A 22,410-nucleotide genomic window follows, 5' to 3' on the forward strand; every position below is an offset into this window, starting at 1 on the left:
GGGGTGGGGGTGGGGGGCGGGGGCGGAGGAGCGGGGGAGCGTGACATGTTGCTGTTTTCTCACACGCATGTGACTATAAAAACAAGCCTTACCAGTACCAGCATACGGAACGAAGACACAAGCTCAATGCCACAGCAACACCAAAACAGCAGCACTACTCTCTAGTCTCGACTCTTGGTGACACTCAACACATAAACAAACCAGCGGACTGCAGCCAGCTAGTTACACCGAGCCCAATTCGCCTCTTAGTTTCCTTCCCCGCCATGTGTAGCACCAAATAACCTAGTTATGCTAACATGGATATGTACAATATTTTTCTACGGATCTGTAAGACTGCTTTCACCTTCAGCAAATGCTGTACACCTCACTGCTGCTCCTGCACTGGGACAGATGGATATACATGTACATGGACGCACAGAGGAAGCACCAAACTAGCCTATTTCAATTTTTGAGTATGTAACCGTCCAACAAAAATAAAATCCTGTCATGTCCGCTCGGTTGAATCTGAAGGTGGTTGACTTTGTTCTATTGGCTTTCCCGATTTTGGAGGAGGCCCACATAAACTCAAAACGACCTGAAAGATTTAGTAATTTATGGGTGAAGTTCTTTTACGGGATTCTGTGGAAACAATAAGAGATGCCAGACAAATTATCTAGATCCTAACCGGTAGGAAGATAAGCCCATGCAGGAATCCAATTATGACAAGCGTCAAATACATTTGGAAGTAATAGACCTGTAGTCATATTGACATGATAAATGTGCAATTCAAGCTAATATGTAACTGAAATTTTAGGTTCAATGTGGATTCAGAAGTAGGTACCACAAAAACTTCAGATTTCGCAAAACGTAGGACAATAACTCCCACAAGTTTGGTCAAGGTGATTCCACTGAAACGCCAAAAAGTGTGTCAGACTATGATAATAAATATTGCACTGAAGTGTAGATATAATAACAAGCAAATCCAGTTGACGCCAGTTTTAAGTCAAATTTTAACATCTAACAGTTGTTGTAAAAACACTTAACCAGGCACATGAATGCATAAATTCAATCAACCAAGGATAATGTAAAACCAATTAAAGTGTTCCAGTGATTAAAGCTTAAATCTTCCTCCTGTTTCTTATTTCCTTAGGTGAATGCAATCTCTAACCTGAATACAGACGCACCCATCGTGGATAGAGCCTGCCTTGCACGAGTTTCTCTGTCCCCAGTGCCAATCTATAATAAAACAATAAGAGAAACCAAGTGTTAAGTCATGGTGTGTGCTGTGGAAAAGAACAGCTAACAAACACTTAACCTAAATATATTTGTTTAGAAGTACGTTTATATGAGGAAAAAAAGCTATGCAGTTCTGTTTTAATGGGTTCTGTGGCATTAGAATTATCATGTTCCTTGCTATGAGAACTTATGCAGACTGTACACAAAGTATATATAATTGAAATGCTTCCACACTGTCCAAAACTGAATTACTAGAAATGATGCAAATACTGGTCAACAGGTTTCATGACAAGTGAAATTGTGTGAAAAATTGTTCAGCGGAAATGGCCTGAAAAATGTGGCATCTTCATGCCAAACCTTTTAGATTCTTCAAATGTAGTATAAAGATGCTAGGGTTAGAACGTCTCAAAAAAAATGCTAGGGTTAGAACTTTCCAGTGATTACATAAATCAACAAAATTCAAAGAATTGGGACTGATATTTCCCAATGTACAGTGCACCTACCATAAAGGCATGCGTGATATGAACACAGAACTCGACAGCGATTCCTACAGACATAACAAGGTTTACAACAGCAATTGCATTGAGCTGAATACCAAGGATGGCCATCACCCCCTGCAAAACAATTTCAGGGCAAAAAGGAACATATAAATTAGAGTAAACGGTAATTTAGCACTGCAAGAGAATAGAATGAATATCATTACTAGGGGTGTAAAATTGTACTGTGATTCCCTAACATCATATAGACTAGGGTTATATTATATATACAAATATCCAGGAGTGCAGTACATGCCAATATTGGCAGGTGATGTAAAGGGGACCTTTTTAGATTCACTTATAAAGGTTTCCACTTTTATATTTCAGCATGATTATTACATGTTGTAGCATAGCTAGGTAACATATCCACAGGCTTCACCAATGGCTGCGAATCCTATAATTTACTCAGTGGCCTCTAACCAAAAAAAAAAAAAAAAAAACGGCCAACCTAGGGGGAATATAGGTGGTTTCTTAATTAAGAACAAACAAATAGGCACCCAAATTCGCCTCAACAAGGACCTGAACCTAGGTGGCCCTTGACCAACTGAGCTAGCCTCAATTCTTGATTAGTTCAGCTATCAAACAAATCATACCATGACCCGATAGCCCACATGATTTTAACAGCGTACTTCAAATCTGGTATGTGCATTATATACTCATTAGGAATAAATAATTAAGCTAAACAATTCTCAAAAAGATTCAAACTCCAAGAGTATGCATTCTTAAAAGAGGGTCAAACATACCATGAGATCCAAGACTATCATTGCTAGCACAATTAAAATGATTGCTGAAGCCCATAGACTGAAACCAGGAGAAGATAATGAATATAAGGATCTAATAAATAGAGTACAAATTGGAAATAGCTGGCACTAGGATTATGAATGGACTCAGTCACTCAGCTGACCTGCTGGTAACTATGAAGCAAACAACAAATATGGTACCTGCATTTTTTTTGCACAACGAACATGATCAGATTAAATGCGACAGATATCTTACTACTTCATTATATGATTGTGTCTAGCAGCTAATTCAAAATTAAGAAAATCTATGGAGTAAAAAAACAAGTGGAATAAAACATTCCCCCCTTTTTTATAGTGGCGATGTATTACTTTCGTTTTCATCTAGGCTATAAACGGAATGGAAACTTGTAATTTCATGAAGAAAATATAAAGCATTCATTTGTTAAAAAAAACTAATACTGTAACGAGAGATTCAGCTAGAAGCCACGAGAGATTCAGCTAGAAGCCTAGCTGGATGGGACCACTTCAGCCAGGACATTGTGCAACTGTTCATAACCTGACTGGGACCTCTCCAGGTCTACCAAAGCCGGGAAGGAACTCACCAGTTTCAAGCAAAATACCCGGAAGTTTCATAAATACTGTCTGAATGACTAACAAGTAGCAATCAATTCACTGGAAACTCACTCTAGTACTCTACCAATACCAGTTCAATAAATCATAAAACCAGTCCATATCAATTGGCACTCAACAACCGTTGTTTCTTCTGTGCAATCTGATGAACTAATTTGAGGAGTAAACAATCATATGACAGTCTAGCAAGAATGCTCTATGCTGCGTATTTATATTACGATACTAATTGAATATATTAGGATTTCTCTTTTATACCAAGAGTTATACTGGGTGAAAATTTCATGAATCGGGATACCTGTGTAATAAATATGTCACAAGGCAACACTAAATAAAATAACAAATAGCGGATTTAGTTACTAACCAAGGCAAACACATATGTTCATGATAGCTGTCTTCCACACACTCAGGTATTGCTCAAAGAATATATAGAACACAGAATATGGGAAAATATTCATCTGCATGAATAAGATATACCAGAGGGTTGTTAGAAAGTACAACATGGAAAACTCTCAGAAGCAACCCTCGCAAAATACCCCCCAGGTCCAAATTACAGATCACTTTAGCTTTGCCTTAATGACAACTTCTCTAACTGTGACCAAGAATTTAGGAAAAAATATTTACATCTACGACTCTACAAGTTCAAATAAATGCACTATCAAGACATATTTCATGGAGAATTTAATTAAACTAATTTGATGTTGTAGATGTTGGTGCATTTTCTATGAGCTTGGTCAAATGCAGAGAAGTTTGACTTAGGGCAAAGCAAAAGTGAACTATAATTTGAACAGAGGGAGTATCAAACTATCATTTCATGCACCTCAGCTGAAAAGATAAAGCTAGCACAATGAGATTTTCTCCAAATAATAAGCAGTAGCTTGGTTGGTTGGTGCTATCAGTAAATTTCTTAACCAGCTAGGTCTCTCCCTATGATAGAGAAAAAAGGAGCATAATCTATCTTATTCTTGAGTTTGCAGCAGGAGAAAGTAGATCAAGAGAACAAACAGTTACAAATATATAGTCAGTATCCACTGTCCAACTATCCATACTTGTTATATTTGAAGGCTGTACTTTTTATACTTTTCATTAATATTGTCCTGGTCTAAAAATGTGTTGCAGCCAAGGTACCTGTAAATCTTTGGACATTTTAGAACTGAAGTCCCGGGCAGCTCTCATTGAGTTAACATAGTCACTCTAGGAAGAAGAAAAAGAAAATACTGATTAGTTTTGGCAATGTTGAAAGGAAATTCAGGGATAATCATAATGGGTTGCATGCTAGTTTACTACCTGCTTGTTAAGGGGAGTATGGTATGTTCGGAATGCCGATGCTTGTATAATGCCACTTTCATAACCTGAAAAAGAAAGATTCATCAAGAACACTAGTTCACCACCTGCTTAGTGGAAGTCTATATGTTACACACGATTTCAGATCCTAAAAGACAGTGTAATGATAAGGTACACAATCATAAAACACTACACACACCACTGAGGTCTAAACTTGTTGAATAAGCTCCTTTTCCCCCTTTAGAACAATCACTCGATGGAAGTGCATCAAGAAACCATGGAAGTTTATCTCTGAATTGGGTTGTGGATGGACGCCCATTATCCAAGTCTGAGTGTAGGAAGCACTGAGACAAAAGCATGTCAACTAGATCAGAAACATTTCATTTCTACTCGTGATATATAGTAATGCGTGGATTATGTGAACCATACAATTTAAGCATTTATCCATTGCATATAATAGGACACGGTAGTACAGTGTACAAAAAACAATCATCTGGAATTGATCAATTGATCAATAAAGTAAAAGGCACAGAGATTACAGGTATTACCGTTGTACAGTTATTGCAGGTGCTGCCTGTGATGCAAGAGCCTGAAACCTGATCGTGTTGGCAGCATGGAGGCTGTAAAGTACAGTTTTGAATGTTACTTACCATATTATGAGATGAAAAAGGTGCACTCAAAAAGTTAATTTCTTAGTATAGCAACTGTCGCTACTTCAGTATGTAAAGGGCGTACCCAGTGCAGAGAGCTCCCGCTCTGTGCGGGGTCTGGGGAAGGGTGTCAGTGGCAAGCCTTACCCTCGCCTGTGCAATGCGAGGAGACCGCGACTCGAACCCGGGACCTTCCGGTTACAGGCGGTAAGACTCTACCGCTTGCACCAGGCCCGCCCTTCTGCTACTTCAGTATGTGCAGCAATGTATTCTTATGCAGTGACCCACAGGTTTCCTGCAGTGATGAGGCAAGGAAGATGCCCTTTTCTTGTTGCTGCGCTTGCCTACAGTTTGCTCCTCCAAATGTCTACACATTGGAGAAAAGATATTCCATGGAGTGACCAGCTACTGTTTTCTTGGTTAGTACTAGTAAAAAAAAAGGGCAGACCCAATGCCGGAGGCTCCCACATGAGTGGGGTCTGGGGAAGGGAAAAACCGAAGCAAGCCTTCCCCCCGCAAATCTGCGGAGAGGCTGCTTCGAACCCACGACCTGGTGACTCAGTGAGACAGCTCTCACCACTGCACCAGGCCTGCCCTTCTTGGTTAGTACTAGTCATCCTTTTTATTTCTCACAGTGAGGGAAGTTTCCAGTGATTCAGATAAGAGTTCTGTTTTGGTCAAATCCAAACAAATATCGTAAGCCAAGCAAGGAAACAGTGTATAACCTGATCATCTGGAGGGCAGTAACTTCCATTCACAAATTTCCTACAGCATCCAAATGCTTCAGGGGACATCCAAATTAGGAAGTCATCAAGCCATGAAGCAGCAGGTTTAGCAATGTAACTGGTCTCAGGGGATAATGATTGTCTTGATATCTGCATTATTGAAAGAATCATGTTGTGCAATCAGCAATCTTCACAACAAAATGAACTGTTGCACCGGATGCTCAGTTTGCAGTGTGCACTCTGCACTGGGCAGCCTTATACTCCCTCCGTTCCAAATTATAAGGCGTTTTGCCTTTTCTAGATTCATAGCTTTTGCTACGCACCTAGATATATGTTATGTCTAGATACATGGTAAAAGCTATGAATCTAGAAATACCAAAGCGTCTTATAATTTGGGACGGAGGAAGTACTAAACAAGCACATATCTGATATATATTGCACTACTAAATTGGGCTAAGAATAATTTACCAATGAATATATTCTGGAACAGAACTTTGTTAAAACACAGGAAAATAATATACCTCATTCAAAAGAGAATTTGAATTACACTGGTTGATTGAACATATTTGATTCGTATGCACCGATGCAGAGCTGGAAAACAATATAAAAGAAACCATAAATCAAGCTTGGCTATCTCTGTTAAGCATGCAACTTAAAAGAGCTTCAGGGGCGCATTCGAGAAAAAGAGGTTCCGGGTGCAATTCGGTGAACTTAAGGATCTCCACTGTCCCTGTTTAGTCCAACAATTTGTACTTGTTTTCCAAAAAGAGCAACTAAATTGTCCCATGTCAAGCAACATAAGAAACTTAGTTTGTTTTTAAAACTTTTTTGCATATCAGGAACAAAAGGATTTGCTACTGCCGTTATTATGCCGATATCAGGAATGAACGAAACCTGAAATTTTAGTTATTTGGGACATTATTTTTTCTCCATAAGAAAGAAAGCATATATCATATGCAACATTTGTCACAGGAACCAACATGACAGTGAAAGTTGACCATATCTGAAGAACTAAGGAAGATGGAAGAGTCAATATTACATTTGTTATATTTGCACGTAACGTGACTCTTTTCTTTAAGAAACTTTAGGAGCGCTATTTTTACACATGAATACCTGTAATTGAAGTTCTTCACAACAAAGTATAATGGTGGACCGACTTTCATGTACTTTGCAAGGTCATCAAAATAATCCTGCAAATACAATGATCAGAGTGAGCTAAAGGAAGGTGTCTCAAAAAGCACTTGAAACTCTTTAGTAGGAAACCTGTAAATAGGAATTCCGAGGCAGAACAATTTGCTGCTCCAGTCCTGGTTGCAGTCTAGTAGACAATGCCTAATTAGAACAGAGGAAACACTACAGGTGAGTGATAACTCAACAACTGATTCTTTTGGAGAAAATGCAGTGCATAAGGAGAAATGGTCAGGATGCTCAGTCACAATGAATAAGGCCTAGATCAAAGATGCGGTTAGGAAATGCATGAAACCATAAAACATCAGTGCCAGGCGTGTCCCCATAATGTGATTGTAAGAATTTTTTTAAGAAAAAAGAGAAAAATGACCCATGCTCTTAGAAGCAGGATAATCTTTGCAACTAGATGGTTAGCATATGCTAGTATTGAGATATATTTTCTAAAAATTGGAAACTTGGTAACAAACAAAACCAAAACTTGAAGTGCCTGCCACCATCTTACTTCAGGCTGTAGCTGTTTTATGAATGATGGGGAAAAGGATGGTGGCCACTGACTCCCTCAGTAATACTCCACACATACATAACCCATGGACTTGTACAGGTTTTGAAAGCAACAGTTTTTTTTTCTCGAACATGCAGGAGAGCATTGTAATCTTAAGAGGGGGGGGGGGGGGGGGGGGGGGGGGGGGAGGGGGGGGGTCATGTTGTTTAGGACCTCAGTTGTTACTTTGGCAGCTAAGATTTCTAGTAAAGAACCAGAGTTTGAGAGTTAGGAAATTCCAGTCTTATACACACGAACACTACAAGACACCACCCTTGATTTCTGCTCTAATTTCTTAGATCTGCCTGTCTCCCCATCATGCATTCCCTTGCCATCCCAAAGTGTCTTTTGTAATTTTTTCTCATACAATAGTATTTGCAGTAGTGTCCAAACCATGTACATATACTTGATAGCTCTTAGGATGCTGTTGGGTGTTGGCAAGGACTGATATCTAGACTAAATAAAGCTCCCATTTCGACAATGCTCAAACCAATGGATAAGTTATAAGTGCCCTGATCCGCATCACAGCCTTTTAATTCTCTACCTTAAGGAAGTATCACTGTGAAAGCACCTATGATAAGCGCATGAAAATATCATCTCATGCTAATGGATAACACTTGCATCACTTAGCGTAGGTGCCATGAAGTGCCATTAGCCATTTGGTCAAATTTGTATTAGTGAAAGACCACCTTGTAACATGAAACTAGATTAAAACATGCATAATATATTCCATATTGATGGTCAAAAGGATTTCTAAGAAGTACAAATGGATTTCTTAACAACCATGATGCATGCAATGTAAATCGAAGAAAACTTACTATGCTTGCAAATGTCAATCCTACAAATACAGTGATTACAACGAACTTCACCGTCCGGTAACTGAGAATTGGTCCATGAACGTCCTACCAAAAAAAAAGGGCAACTATAAGCCTGCCAAAAGAAGAGGGAGATCTGGGAACCTAAAACATGTCTGAAACTGAAGTATAAAAAACAGGAAAAGAAGACTTAAATGTTTACCCTCATATATCTAGCAAGCAAGTGGAGCCTCTGCTCATCGCCACCTTAAGTTTGCAAGGAAGTAAGAAAAGAAGACAGTTAGTAAAGAACCGAAATTACTTCACATTTAATACAGCAGAATCTAGCAAAGCAAATGCAAGATCCTAGTTTACTACTACTACTTACCATCACCAGCACCTGTACTTGGCGTGATTCTCACACAAGGGACACAATCAATCCTTCCATCCTGTGCCCTCCTAAAGTCAAATACAATAAGGGCTACGAAGGCTGTCACTTGGAGAAGGAAATCCATAAAGACCGCCAGTGCTGCACAAGATAAAGTAGGTTGGAAAATCCCAAAAGCGACAAGTAGGGATACAATCAAGCCAATGTAGAGAAACCAACCAGCAAACATGGAAAACACTCTGGTTGCAGGCATTGGATTGATTGCACTCACAGCAAAAGCTAGTACTTCAGCAAAACTGGCTAAAGTAATGGATGGTCCAACTTCCACCAGTGCATCACTTATCCGCTCTTCCAAGTTTGATTGATCTGGTTGACGTTTGACAGCATGCACAAGGATACACATGTTATCGACACCGACCTAACCACAGTGGCAACTGTCAGTTTCTTCATAGTAAATGAAAATCTAGCATTTTCAGAGTATCCATCCTGCAAACTTTGTAATCCTTTCTGTTTATCTATTTGTAGCATGATCACCTACTTCTCAAACAAATTAGAAAACCAATTAAAGACATCAATCAACTACCAAACCCTTCAAGTAAAATAGGCATAATGTAGTCACAACAGCAATATGGATAAAATATGAGTATGATATGGCTGTGGAATTGGCTTTATTAATCTGCTAAGAAGAGTAACAGTGGCAGGGAGTGAAGCCTGCTCGCGCTCATGACTCAATTCCTGCTTATTCCCAAAGGTTTAGCCGGCCATTAGTTATAAGGCCGGCAGAGCACACTAACAAACTCCACTTGGCTGAGCACACTAACAAACTCCCTAACTTGACTAACAGAAGCTAACTTTAGTAACAAACCCGAACACTCGACAGACTTAAACTAAACTAATCAACCTCAGCCACTGGTGGACGCCATCGAATCATTGCTATTTGACTCGGACCTGTTCTGAAAAAGTCGAGGTATTTCGGATTGTTTGTTGACACGGACAAAGTAAGGGAAAACCTCTGAAAGAATTTCCATATTGACCTTGGACATATAAGAGTTCCTAATCGAATCTCTTTAGAAACAAGATATTTTGTCTCATGGTAGCCTGCTCCAGTCCCCTTACAAAACTTTCGTTATTGGGTTAGCCATACACTTCACATGTTTCTAGTGATTCACATGGCATCATGAGATGATACAAGTCTTGGATAAGAATCTACAATGCACTAGAACGCCAAGATAACTAATCAACCTCAGCCACCTTCTTGCATGCAAGATAACTAATCAACCTCAGCGACTAGTGGACACAGACTTCTTCTTGCGGCGTGCATAGGCTTTGCCTACAAATGCGTCCACAAAAGTGGACAATAGTATGTATCACATGAGCAAGGGGAGGATTACAAACATAAAGATCTACAAGGCCAACATAAGAGGTAAAATCAGACACAAACATTGTTCTGGCTCAGAAACAATTCTTGGAGACACGTTCCTTGAGCATTCAGTATCAACCAATATCTTATATAGTTCATAGTTCATGGGATTCCAATTTTAAGCAGAGGTAGCTCATGGTAAACAAACATTTTAGCAGAAACAATTCAATATTGTACATAAAAGTGCTACAGTGTAACTCAGGTGTAAGAATAAATAGTTTTTTGTTAACAAAAAATGAAAGAAACATAAGGAAAGAACATTATATAAGTTAAGAAAAAAATCATTAACTACTGTACAGAAGACTTACAGCCAGCACAAGAAAAGGAATCACTTCCATAATAATAAGGGTGGACTTCACTCCAATAGCACTAAAGAATCCCATTGATCCTAAAACTGAAAGCATCACCAGAACAACACCAGACAAACCAAGCAGGACCTGAAATAAATCTTGTCAAATGTTTGTCATGACCAAATGTACCAAGTGAAAGACATGTTTTGCATTGTTAAGTAAATCAGTATCTGACAAACAAATCGGCTCTGAGTTTCTTTTTGAAGAGCCGATTTGTTTGTCAGATACTCAGAGATTGAACTATTATATAAGAAATTTAAAAGCAGATTGCCTCCTGACAGAAAATTTCAGTTGTCTTTTTTGTGCAATTAAAAGGATAACTGTTTGCCATGGTTACATGCAGTTTTACAGAATAACAAGGGTGGTTGTTTGTTGTTTGAGGAAAATATGTTGTTTGTAAAACGTATGGTATTTCTGGTAAATTTGCAAAATAGTCTACTCAATCTAAAGCACAAAATTGTAGGGATTCACATATGATACTTTTCACTTATATATAATTATTTCAAATCGAGCACAAAACCACATAAAGTATCTTCTGTTCATTTGTATTAGGCACATAAATAAAATATAAGCACTGTATCAAGAATCTAGATACTAGCTGTAAGGTCAACAGCACATCTAAATGAGAATAGATCTCCATGGTGTACAGTTCTATATTACCGTTACAAGGACAAAAATGAGGAAAAGTATACCCAAAAGCATGGCAAAGAGCTGAGCGATCATTTTATTGCACTCATACCTTTGATGAAACAAATAGTAACAGCCAACGAGAAGGACGGTCTCCAAGTGTGAATGATATATATGCAAACATCACAATGTAGCTAATCTGATTTCAATCAAAGAAAACAAATAAGAGTACATTTATTCATCAATATTAAGGACTTTAGAAGTTTTTCATATAAAAGATATTTACCACTATTGTAATTGCATCAGCTGTACTTTCTCTGTTTAATTCATCTTGGATAGAGCTCTCGGACGAAAAGGACAATGTCAGGTTCTGTGCTAATACCATCGGACGTATTTCCTCCTGAAAAAAAATATTTGCCTTCTCGCTCATTGTTCATAATATTTAAAGCAAAATATAAAAAAACAAAGAATAAGTAACTTCACTGGATAAAATAGAAGATACAACACACTAAAGGTTATAGATGCTTTGAGCTAAAACCGTTGTGCACACAAATGACATTAGCAGTCAAGTGTTTACTACTGTAATTTGAGGATATGCCACACAAGTAGAATTTCAGGAAATGTTACCTGATATCTCAATGACACGTGGACCAGGAACCACATGTAAGTAAGGCAAGGAATGGCATACCCTAACTCTTGAGGGATGGCATATCCTCAAATAGCCCACCCAAATATTACAAGCTTCAACCAAATGGAGCTGGAATATGAGAGCTGGGTTGGCGAGCTATAACAAGATATAAAGTTGAATACACTTAGATCGCCTTATCCAAGTTTTTCATAATGTTATATCTTATGAGGACATAATAGGGCCATGTGTACTAAAATGTTCTTTATAATGTGTTTGAAAGGAACATAGAACTTTCAATAGTTGACTAGCCCACGAACAATGTTCATTCTTTACATAATGAATGCAATGGGAAGTAAGTGCAGCAACTTCTGGTTTAACGCAAAAAGGTTTGAACTCCCTAATAGTTCTGGGAGCGTGGATAATTTGGAACAGGTCTTTGATGGAGCAATTCCTAACATAGCTGAAACCTTGAGGTTGGCCGGCGATGAGCATCGGCGGTGGACAATGGGAAGTTGCAATGGGAAGTAACAGCTGCGTCTTTGATGGAGCAATTCCTAACATAGCTGAAACCTTGAGGTTGGCCGGCGATGAGCATCGGCGGTGGACAATGGCAGGGGCTCATGGGATATCCCACTTGACTGCCCCGCTCAAGCTGTTAGTTGATTTGCAGGGTCGTTTTCTCCTTTCTTTATCGGCGCGAATGTATCTTATGAGATAAAGATAAGGGTGTGTGTTGTACTAAGGGTTCTTTACCCCCTCTTTCTTCTTAATATAATGAAGCGCAACTCTCCTGCGTTTTCGAGAAAAAAAATGCAATGGGAAGTACTTATGTTACAGGAACTGCTTCAAGAATAGATAAAGAAGCATTGACTTGTATAGAACAAGTATCAATTAGAGTAGACTTCAATCAAAGGTAGAGCCACTTGCTGAGCACATGCAATGACAAGAGAAACTGAATTAGCATGGCCAACCTTAACAAGATTAATAAATGCCCTTTCCCAAGCCACGGCCTTCCCGTTCTCTTTTCCTGTTGTTTCAACCTTGTTGTTCACAGGATAAGTTATTACAAATGCCGAAGCCTGCCCAGCAACATCAAGTTGATAAGGAGTGGGCTATCAGAAGATGTAATATGTTTATATTAGTACAAAGGTGTGATCAAATATTACCTCGGTAAAATTGCTTCCTGGAAAACCACCTAAAACTGTACTTGGATCAATGGGTGACTGAAAAGTGCTCAAACATGTCTCTTCAGAAGTGTAATGCTGCAAAATACAAGATAAGTACTTAGGCACCACTATTACAACCAGCTCGAAAACCTAATAAGTATCCTGACAGTTAGTATTGAATGTGATGTACTCCACATGCCTTTGCTAATACAACAACTTAAGCACCAAGCAAAACGATGACAAAAATTACAGAATCCATGTTCCAATAAGCAGAACAATCAAAGTCATAATTCAATCTCTAATATTGTTGAAGTTGCTACTCAAACTGTCATAAAAACATGTACTGATGAGATACTTTGAAGTAGAGATTTACCTGAAAACAAAACTTAGCATGGTCTATTCCAGAATCATCAAACTTTTTAGGATCCAGCTGGAAATACTGCAGCATTGAGCATTGAAACTATCACTTTTATAGTGTTTTGAAGAAACCATATTAAACACAAAACAGGGGTATAAAATTTGTATAATTCTTGAGAAACCAAGTTGGTTTCAATACAGAAACTAGACAGTAGACGCTATAGGATCATCACCTGCAAGACACTTTGAGTAGCACAATCTGTACTGAGTGGCTTTAAGCAAATGTCAGCAAGAGCTACTGGAGACCCAGAATAATTTGCACGTAGATCATCAACCTTTACAGTTAGAAGAAACGTGAGAACCATACGGCAAACACAGTCCCAAAATTCAAGTTACTATGTGAGTTTCCTACCTTTTTCTGAATCTCAAAAAGTAATTTCATATTGTTGTCATTTACTATTGAAGGAGCTTCGAACCCACCAGATGCAGAAGTGGCCAACACAAGCTGCAGTAACAACAATTAACGACAGAATTCACTGTTTAGAACATTCATTTCCAAATGGAAAACAGGAAAAATAAAACCACAGATAGGATGTCAAAATATTCGGACCCGATAATTCGGTTAAAACCGAACGCCCGCCCCTAATCACAGGAAAAGAACTGTTCTATACGACAAGAATTCAGCTAATACAATTTGTAAGAAATGCTATTGCCATTGGACATAAATGAGGTATAAGAGTTGAAAAGACCTGCTCAATCCTATAAAATGGTGCGAGATGGCTGTCAAAATAATTCTTCTCATCAGCAGCTTGACTTCCAGGGCTAACCCAAAGCTGACAAAAGATAAGGAATTGAAATCACAAGTTTTTCGAAAAGAAAATGTATTCATAACTGCTTGATCAAGTAAACAGGAAGTATTGTAGATGTATTTGCAACTGATTGATAATTTGCATATGAAGTCTTAAGTTCTGAATTATGCCAATTCATTTTGTGGGTCATGGACATAGCTAATAAAATTATATTTATTTCTGTGTATGCTTACATATTAGATCAACGTTAGAGTTATGGTATTAAGCATATTAACCACCCAGCATGCGAGAATGCTAACAATGTAAACTATTTAGTTGCTGGATTTACTATTAGCAAAGTTCGGCTAGGCGGCGACTACGCGCGCCTAGTCGCTGGGCGAAGCCCGTCGCCGCGACTAGGGCCCTAGTCGCGCATCGCGGCGCTAGGCGGTGCTAGGCGGCGCGGAGGCGCGCTAGGCGGGCGCGGACGCGGCGCGGACGCGCGCGAGCTCGAGGGCGGCTTCGATTTGGCGCCAAATCGTAGCGCGGGAGGAATTCCCGCGCGGCCACGAGACCCAGGCGCGGAAGGCTAATGAAGCGCGGCGCCATTCGCTCCTCCCCTGCTCCCCGTCGGTCCTGCTCCTCCCGCCGGGCGAGGTCCATCCCGCCGGTCCTGCTCCTCCTCTACTCCTCCCCTGCTCCTCCTCTGCTCCTCCCCTGCTCCTCCCGCCGGTCCTGCTCCTCCTCTGCTCCTCCCCTGCTCGTCCAAGCTCATCCCCGACTCGCGCGCCGCCGGTCCTGCGTGTCGTCTACTCGCCGCCGCCGTCCTGCTCGTCCTCGACTGGAACCCCTCCCCGTCGGCCACCCCAAGTCCCCAAGGTGAGCTCCCTTCCCTCCCATGCTCCTCTCCCCTCCCATGCCGACAACTCCTCCCCTGCTCATCTCCCCTGTTCCATTTCTGTCACCAATCTTCACCTTCATGATTGTGGGTCTGAACCAATGTGTCTGAGTTGCATTGTCGAACTATTGCGTATCATGTATATGCACATGCAGTTCTGCTTCTGCAAGATCTGTATGCTTGGGTACAAAATGTGGTAAATTTACCTTAGGTACTACAATAAGAAATCAAAATGATTTTGTGAAAATCATGAGTATGACATAAAAATTTCTGGGAAATTAGGATCCAGCTAGTGGATCTATGTATATGTCATGAATGGATATGATTTACCAGTGCATTGTTGTCATTTTACTTATAACAAGTTATATTTGTTGCTGCCATAAAAATAAAGTTGGATTCTGAGAAGTATGACTAAACTCTTGAATTTGTTACTTATAACAAGTATGACTGAACTCTTGAATTTGAATGTGTTGCAGGAGCTAGGAACATGCAAGAAAGCAAGAGTAAGCCAGCTAGGAATCAGATATGTCTACTGGCCCTCTTTTTATACTTACTGTGACTCATATATAGTAGTTATATACATATATATAGTTATATACATAATATATATATAATTTATGGCTATATTGCCAAAACGCCTAGGACCGCCTAGGACCGAGTACTCCCGACTAGGCGCTAGGCAATGGGTCAGCGCCTAGATTCCGCCTAGCGCCTAGCTGAACGTTGACTATTAGTAAGATGATTACCAAATTTTTAGATTGTTCGAGATTGTGGTAAGCCCAATACTTTTATTAATGTTTGTAATGTATATTTGACATTTTAAAAGTTAAATAGAAAAGTGTTTTTTTCAGAGAATTGTGTATCATTACATTACATTAAGAAGAAGGTAAAGGGGCAAGAGCCCTTACAAACAACCCACACTAGCCAACCCCACCACCCCCCACCCCCCCACCCCCCACCACCCAAAAAAAATACAGAATGTGCCTTTTGAATAAAGGAAGGCAACCCCGACTAACAAAGAACACTACTGTTCAGAGTCCAGCACAAGGGCAAGGAGGAAGAAAATGCCTCTAGCCCCTGCCCAACTCCAGTCATAGAGCTCCTCCCCAGCAAGTAATAATACTCCAGAAAGGCTAGAAGAGATCCCATTAAAAACACACCGGTTGCAATGTTTCCAAATACTCCAGGCTCCAAGAAATGGAAAAGTGATAATTATAGAGAATGTGAACGTTATTGAAGTTTCGGTATATGCAGAAAGGATCATAGCCATTTAGAGAACATATCTAACATAAGGATACAATGGTATCAGAAAAAGATTCACTGTTGTATAGAAAGAGGATTTGTGGTTTCCATTTTATTTTTAAAAATGTACATCTAGTCTTATAAATAACAGAGTGAAGCGATCATTCTAAACATACATAGAAAATTAGAAATCACTTGTGATGTCTGTTACTTTCATTTTTCATGCTCCAGAGTTACAGGATGCTAATTTATGAGTAGTAACCATCAGAAGAAATGTGTAGTACTTACACCAAATGGACCAAGTAATAATAAATATCAAATACAAAACCACAAATTTAATTACAGATCTCAACTTTGGATTCTGAGTATTTTACCAAAGGTAGGTCTTACTATGAGAAGACAACAATGTCGAAAATTAGTGATTGCAATAAATTAAGTACCTTTTCTGGTCGGGTTTCAACCTTGAAGCGAAAGAGACCAATGCATAAGAGGACAGGGACAAGCAATGACACACATAACACAAGGAGAGGGTGTCTAGCAACAAAAATTCCATGCTTCCTGCAATATACTTTTAAAAAATTAAGATAGTGTTTAAGCACTTGAAATATTAATTGTATGGATACAATTGAAGAAGGAAATTAACCTAAAGAAAATTGACATGTAAGTTTGAACAATAGAAGGATTGGATGGTTTGACAGTAGAGGATGCAGCTTCGGGCACCTGATACCAAGATAAATTCACCAAAAAGAAAACAATGAACTTGGGAGAAGTAAGAACTCAAGTGCTATGTAATGAAATAAGCTATTATAATCGTGCCAGCATTTTTCTCAAAAAAATACTAGAGAAACATGCTAGAAGGAACTAAAAAATACATAAATACTCAAGACAATCACATAAATACTCAAAACTGACAAATAAATATTCTAGTTAGCATCAAGCTCTGGCCATGAAAAACGATTTGGCAGAAGAGGACCTGAACTGAGTTATGAGGGCTCTTGCCATTTTTGTTCGAGTCCGACTTATTATCTGAATTCCTCAGTGGTTTTGTTTGCAAGGAGAAAGCAGTTCTTCCTCGTGTTCTGTGTAACAAACCCCATAGCAGAAAAGCGCATAGTAACGCAAGGTAAATAACCACTACTGAGAAGTCCAAGCATTTGGCCTGTAGATATAGAAAGGAATATAAGTTAAGGGGCACACCACACAATTAAGAAAACATCCAAAAGATTGCTAAATAATGGACAAAATTTTGAACCCATAGAATCTCAACATAAGTTAATGTTTTAATTTAGTTAGATGTTGGGAAAGTTTTTTAGCGCCTTAGGTGATACATACTTCATAAAGATTTAATGAAGGCATTTGTTTTTCACAGTTAAATTAAGTTGTATATCCAATAAGTACATGATCCAAGCATATGAGCACATGCATGGAGAATAGTTCAGCCAAATCTAACACGATGTTTGCCTATGACAACACATGATCTGTGCCATTTTCTAATGCATTTATTATTACGGCATCTCTAAATTGTTAGGATAAATATAGAGCTTAGTATACTAGACCCGATCCTTCTATAATTTCACCATACATATAGATTCAGGTAACAAGATATCGCCTACCTTTAAAGATCCCATTTTAACTGAACAGGAGGTATCTGTATTCAGCTGAGGCAGCAAGGATCCCGTGCAAACAGAAGAAGAAGGGCAATCACCACATGAACAACCCAGAGAAGGGTCGCCGCAAGAATAAATTGTAGAATTTAGAGGCTTCACACCAGATGAATCACTAAAATCCGATCGAAATGTTATCAAATACGGTGACCCTGGCTCATTAAGGTTTGCTTGTCGCCCAATAAATGCCAGCCAATCTTTAGATGCCAAGAATTATACAAGTCAGTCAAACATGATTAGAATGAGATAAAGTAACCAATGTAATCAAAATTACATAGTCTACTATCCAGTCTGGCACTAAAAGGCTTAATAACATCAGCTGGAAACATGAATTTGGATGCACATCAAGATGGGGTGCAGGAATCGAAGTTGCCATTAAACTTGATACCCAGCAGCAGAAAAGGGTTTCCATTTTACCTTTGTAAGTTTTAGCACCAGCACCAATAAAATCCATTGCACGGGTGTTCAGAGTGCCAAACTTAACATCCTTGCATGAGTTATACAGCTCTTCACCATAGTTAGTAGTTACATAGTAATCTAAGCCATCGACAGTCATAGTGCTATTAATCTGCAAAAAAAGAGACAAAAGTGCACCTGTAAAAGTTGAACATACAAAGTATTTACAAATGTCTTTTCATAGTGAGCTAGCAGTTTAAGCAAATAAATGGTTGCACAAAACCATATGAAATGGGGCTGATAGAATCTCGTAGGAAATTTTTATGGTGGTGAAGTAGATGAATTAAGAAAAGAAAGACCTGTTTTACTGAAGTCACATTAATGAAGAGGCTTTGGTTTGGAGAACAAGACATCTCACAGAAGAGATTCAAGAAATTCCTCAAGCATGCCGGGCATCCAACAAGAAATGGAACAGCCTGCAAAAAGTTAACATTTAAAGACCATGGAGTGAAGTTTTATATTGAACATAGATCTAGAGTAGAAACCACCAAAGAGCCACTAGATCATTTGGCGTGCAAAAAATAATCAAGACATTTGACTAAGAGAAACTCCTTATGAATGTATTCAAATTTCATAATAGAACCTGTAGAGAAAAAGGCTTGCGAGTGTGCAGAGAATAGTCACCAATTCACATTTAATTTAATAGATAATAATGTACTGAAAATGCAACCAATTGGCTGTAGCACTGCCTATTAGGAAATACAGTAAGAATGTCATGACAAAGACCAGCAACAAACAAATAATCAATAATTAGGCAAATGTATTTGTTGACAGAGGCTCTACATGCTGGTAGATAGAAGTATGCATTAGCACGAAACGAGTGGAGGGATGACCTATGAAGCAAACATGAACCTCATGTAAAACAAAGGTAACTTGTCACTGACAAAATATTCAGCAGTTCAGGTTAGCTGGTCACAAATTCACCAAACATTTCTTCTTGAAAAAAAAAAATCATATACTGCAAAGACAACTTTACTGAAGATTAACTGTGATTGGTGAATGTTAAGCACTCATTAACATGACTTTCCTGATTGATCATTTGATCTATATCAAACACAAGTGATATTACCACATTGATTTGCTTATTAAAGTGCACGGTCCATGTACATCTTCAGCAATCAGCACATTTACCTGTTGGACTTGTTGGTGTAATGTGTCAAACTGATCTACAGTACAACAGACATCGCCAGTGATTGTTGGGCACAAACTTTGGATCCTTGAAGAAAACAAAGTGTCTGGCTGGAAAAGCAATAACAACACTTGATAAACAGGCCACATTTGAATAATCATAAATATTTTTTTGCAAATATATAGGGTTTCTCCAACTACGTTATATTCAAATCAAGGTCCAAGGATCATATTGTCACCTTAACAGCTTTGGTTGCATTCGCACAGTTTAAGACCTTCCCATCACTTCGTTGCGCACAAATGCCGTACATGGAACAGTAACCTTCTGCTGGTTCAACCCTACAAAAGCAAAATGGTAAGATAGATGATCACCAAGGGGTCCAGCCTCCAGGAATATGAAACACCATGTTTAAATGTAAAATAGTAAAATACAGTAGCATATTCTAGAAGCAATCGAGCATATCTTAGACTTTCTAGCTACACTCAGTAAAACACAGGTCATTCTGACAGATTACCTTGAGCCATTGGATTGCTGTGCGCTGATAGGAAACACTAGAAAACTGATCTGCTCCATAGTAAAAAAGAGTTACATGTTATTTAGACCATCTGAATATTGCTTGTAAAATGTACTTTTATCTATATGATAGCCTACTTACACACTATACATGATCCAGATTAAATATTGCTTTCGCTCCATATACACACATAACAGAAAAAGTAAAGAAGTGATATCTTAGCTATCAACATAATTTACCCCTATTAACTGCATACTCGTCTCTCTGTCACCCCTGTAAATAAATAGGTGTTTGCAGGAAAATACAGAGGTGATTGGGTGATACTGTTATGGTTTCAAATCCTCAGGGGGCAGTATGGCCATAATTTAATCCATAGAATTCAGAAATATAGTCTAGAAATAACTTTTATAGATAAAATTAAAAGGTTAATGCAGACATCACCGAGTCAGAAGCAACTGTAACCTAGCAACTTCTGAATAGCTTGAAATTGGAATACAGTTGTTGGATTATGGGACACATGAATGTAATCAATTCTCCAGGTCAAAATGCGGAAAAACATGTGGAAACAGATTATAATTATACAATGGAAGTTCCATGTGAAGCCTGCAAAAGAGAGTTCAACTAAGGAACATCACGACATGAATTGCAAATAGAGTCGTGTCGAAGTTCCAATCCTGTACAAGGACTAATGCAGCAACAAATTACATTACATCTTATAACAAGAATCAAAGTTGACCATCCAACTTTAAAGGAGCAGATACCCTTCAAATCAAAATGTGATAAAAGGGGGAATTCAGAAAAACATTACAACAAACCCGTAAGATATATCCTGATAGCGTGCATTTCAAAGCAAAAATATAAAAACGGAAAGTTATGACCAAAGAGGCAAAGCATAGCTTACTACAACCCAACAGTGAAACAAAAAATTTAACTAAACTATGCCGAACTAAACTCCCTCGGGTTTAACTAAAATCGAACTAAGTTGGTGACCCAACCTAGGAAAATAACCCCAACACCAATGAGACAAAACTACATGATGTCGATCCGCGAAACCAAAACCCCAATACATGTCAGTTAGTTAATGATAGTAAGAATTGGTCAGACTAAGACGTGTAAAAGGGAATCTCAGATATTCTTCCAAGTTCGGATGTCTCAATCCTATATGGGAACTCACAAAAGCCACAATGCAACGGTAAATTCCAAAAACCCGGTAACTCTGCGGCAATTACTAAAATTGAAGCTACGAACCGCTCCAACCAAAATTGCATCTACCTCATGCAGCCGTGCAAAAAATAGTAGCAACCCAAGAGACGGTTATGCAGGCTCGAGACCCCAAGCACGACCAAAACCTCATCCCAAAACCCCCCGACCCTTCGGAGCGGCGGCGGCGGCGGCGGCGGAACCCAACGACACCCACCAGTACAGTACCCGTCGAGAATCATGAGCTGGGGACTCACCTGCATCAGAGCGATCGCCGCAGCGGCGAAGGTGGCAAACACGCGCCGGCGCCCGCCGGGGGCCATCCTGTCTCCGGTTCGTCCTCGATCTCTCGCGGGAGCGCTAAATGCCGAAGCGGAGGGAGACGACGGGGGAGGCCCGGAGGGGGTGGGGGCACCCGCACCGCACAGACTGGCGTGGGGAGGTGTGGACTTTTTGGAATGATCCTCCCGGCCGAACTTATATAACGGCGGGTGAAGGCGAAAAGCGGAACAAGGAACAAGAGCAGCCCACGAGTTCGCGATGGCGCCACCTCACGCCGGAGGGAGGAGACAGCCGAAGAAAGGGCATTTTCTGGCCAGTTTTATCTCATTTTCTGCGTCTGGTTCCAATCTACTCGCCTCGTTATTCGCTGAAGCAAGCTTCAGGCCCGGGTGTCATTCAGCGGCTAGCGATAGGCTGGCATCCGTGTTGAGGGAGAGGAGAATGTGGTGGGACCAGACCTGCCGCTTGCTGATTTTGCTCCTGGTGTGGACTGGTGGGTGGCGGGCGAACAACCAGCTTCCAGTACTGCTACTACTGATACGTGATGATTTTGATTTCCGATGAACTGGTCCCTCGTTGAAGTTACTATATATATAATATTATAATGTCTCTGTCCAGAAAATGACGAATTATAGCTTATCCAAAATTTTTAATGTTTGACTAGATTTGTAAGGCCTGCCAGGTTGTGATTTTTTTTTTGTTACGGTTTGGACTGCTGTGGATTGGCTGTAGACGTAGATTTGGCACCTTGTCCGATCAAAAAAAAAAAAAAATTGGCACCTTGTACAACAACAGCTACAGCACTGCCGATAGACATGGCAGGCTGATCCGCAGACTGATAGAGAAAAGTATTAATATTATATAATACAAAAATATGTACAGTATATTATAAAAAATGTCCTATGATAAATTTTAATTACATAATTTTAGTTTTCATATAAATTTGTTCAGATTTAAAATTTTGACCTGGTACTATGATAAATTTGGTTCTGCTCGCGGTA

At 39.4% G+C, this 22,410-nt stretch overlaps 1 protein-coding gene across 1 annotated transcript; it reads right to left on the reverse strand.

The window, feature by feature from the left end:
* Positions 1–127: 127 nt before the first annotated feature.
* Positions 128–21,736, reverse strand: LOC136497005 (uncharacterized). Its single transcript, XM_066492789.1, has 39 exons — positions 21,385–21,736; positions 19,928–19,977; positions 19,652–19,751; positions 19,416–19,523; positions 18,584–18,700; positions 18,246–18,396; positions 17,778–18,025; positions 17,138–17,323; positions 16,808–16,884; positions 16,605–16,722; positions 13,986–14,069; positions 13,649–13,741; positions 13,470–13,571; positions 13,253–13,318; positions 12,880–12,975; positions 12,685–12,792; positions 11,372–11,485; positions 11,198–11,284; positions 10,417–10,545; positions 8,908–9,106; positions 8,689–8,829; positions 8,524–8,567; positions 8,325–8,408; positions 7,041–7,109; positions 6,891–6,967; positions 6,299–6,368; positions 5,778–5,927; positions 4,951–5,022; positions 4,602–4,746; positions 4,406–4,470; positions 4,247–4,312; positions 3,483–3,576; positions 2,656–2,692; positions 2,495–2,552; positions 1,719–1,829; positions 1,148–1,215; positions 821–887; positions 665–733; positions 128–574 (listed from the first exon to the last, which is right to left on the reverse strand). The coding sequence occupies exons 1-39, from the start codon at positions 21,448–21,450 to the stop codon at positions 485–487; spliced, it is 3,876 nt and encodes a 1,291-aa protein (XP_066348886.1). The 5' UTR covers positions 21,451–21,736; the 3' UTR covers positions 128–484.
* Positions 21,737–22,410: the final 674 nt, after the last annotated feature.

This window comes from Miscanthus floridulus, chromosome 12, assembly GCF_019320115.1.
Source record: "Miscanthus floridulus cultivar M001 chromosome 12, ASM1932011v1, whole genome shotgun sequence".
NCBI classification, from domain to species: domain Eukaryota; kingdom Viridiplantae; phylum Streptophyta; class Magnoliopsida; order Poales; family Poaceae; genus Miscanthus; species Miscanthus floridulus.

What these genes read in the sequence shown, in the direction of transcription:
- LOC136497005 (XM_066492789.1), bottom strand. Translation starts at nt 21,450, where the DNA reads ATGGCCCCCGGCGGGCGCCGGCGCGTGTTTGCCACCTTCGCCGCTGCG. An exon ending in CAGGAAGCAATTTTACCGAG is followed by an intron (nt 12,793 to 12,879) that starts GTAATATTTGAT and finishes GTTGCTGGGCAG; the next exon opens with GCTTCGGCATTTGTAATAAC. An exon ending in ATACTCCCCTTAACAAGCAG is followed by an intron (nt 4,313 to 4,405) that starts GTAGTAAACTAG and finishes TCTTCTTCCTAG; the next exon opens with AGTGACTATGTTAACTCAAT.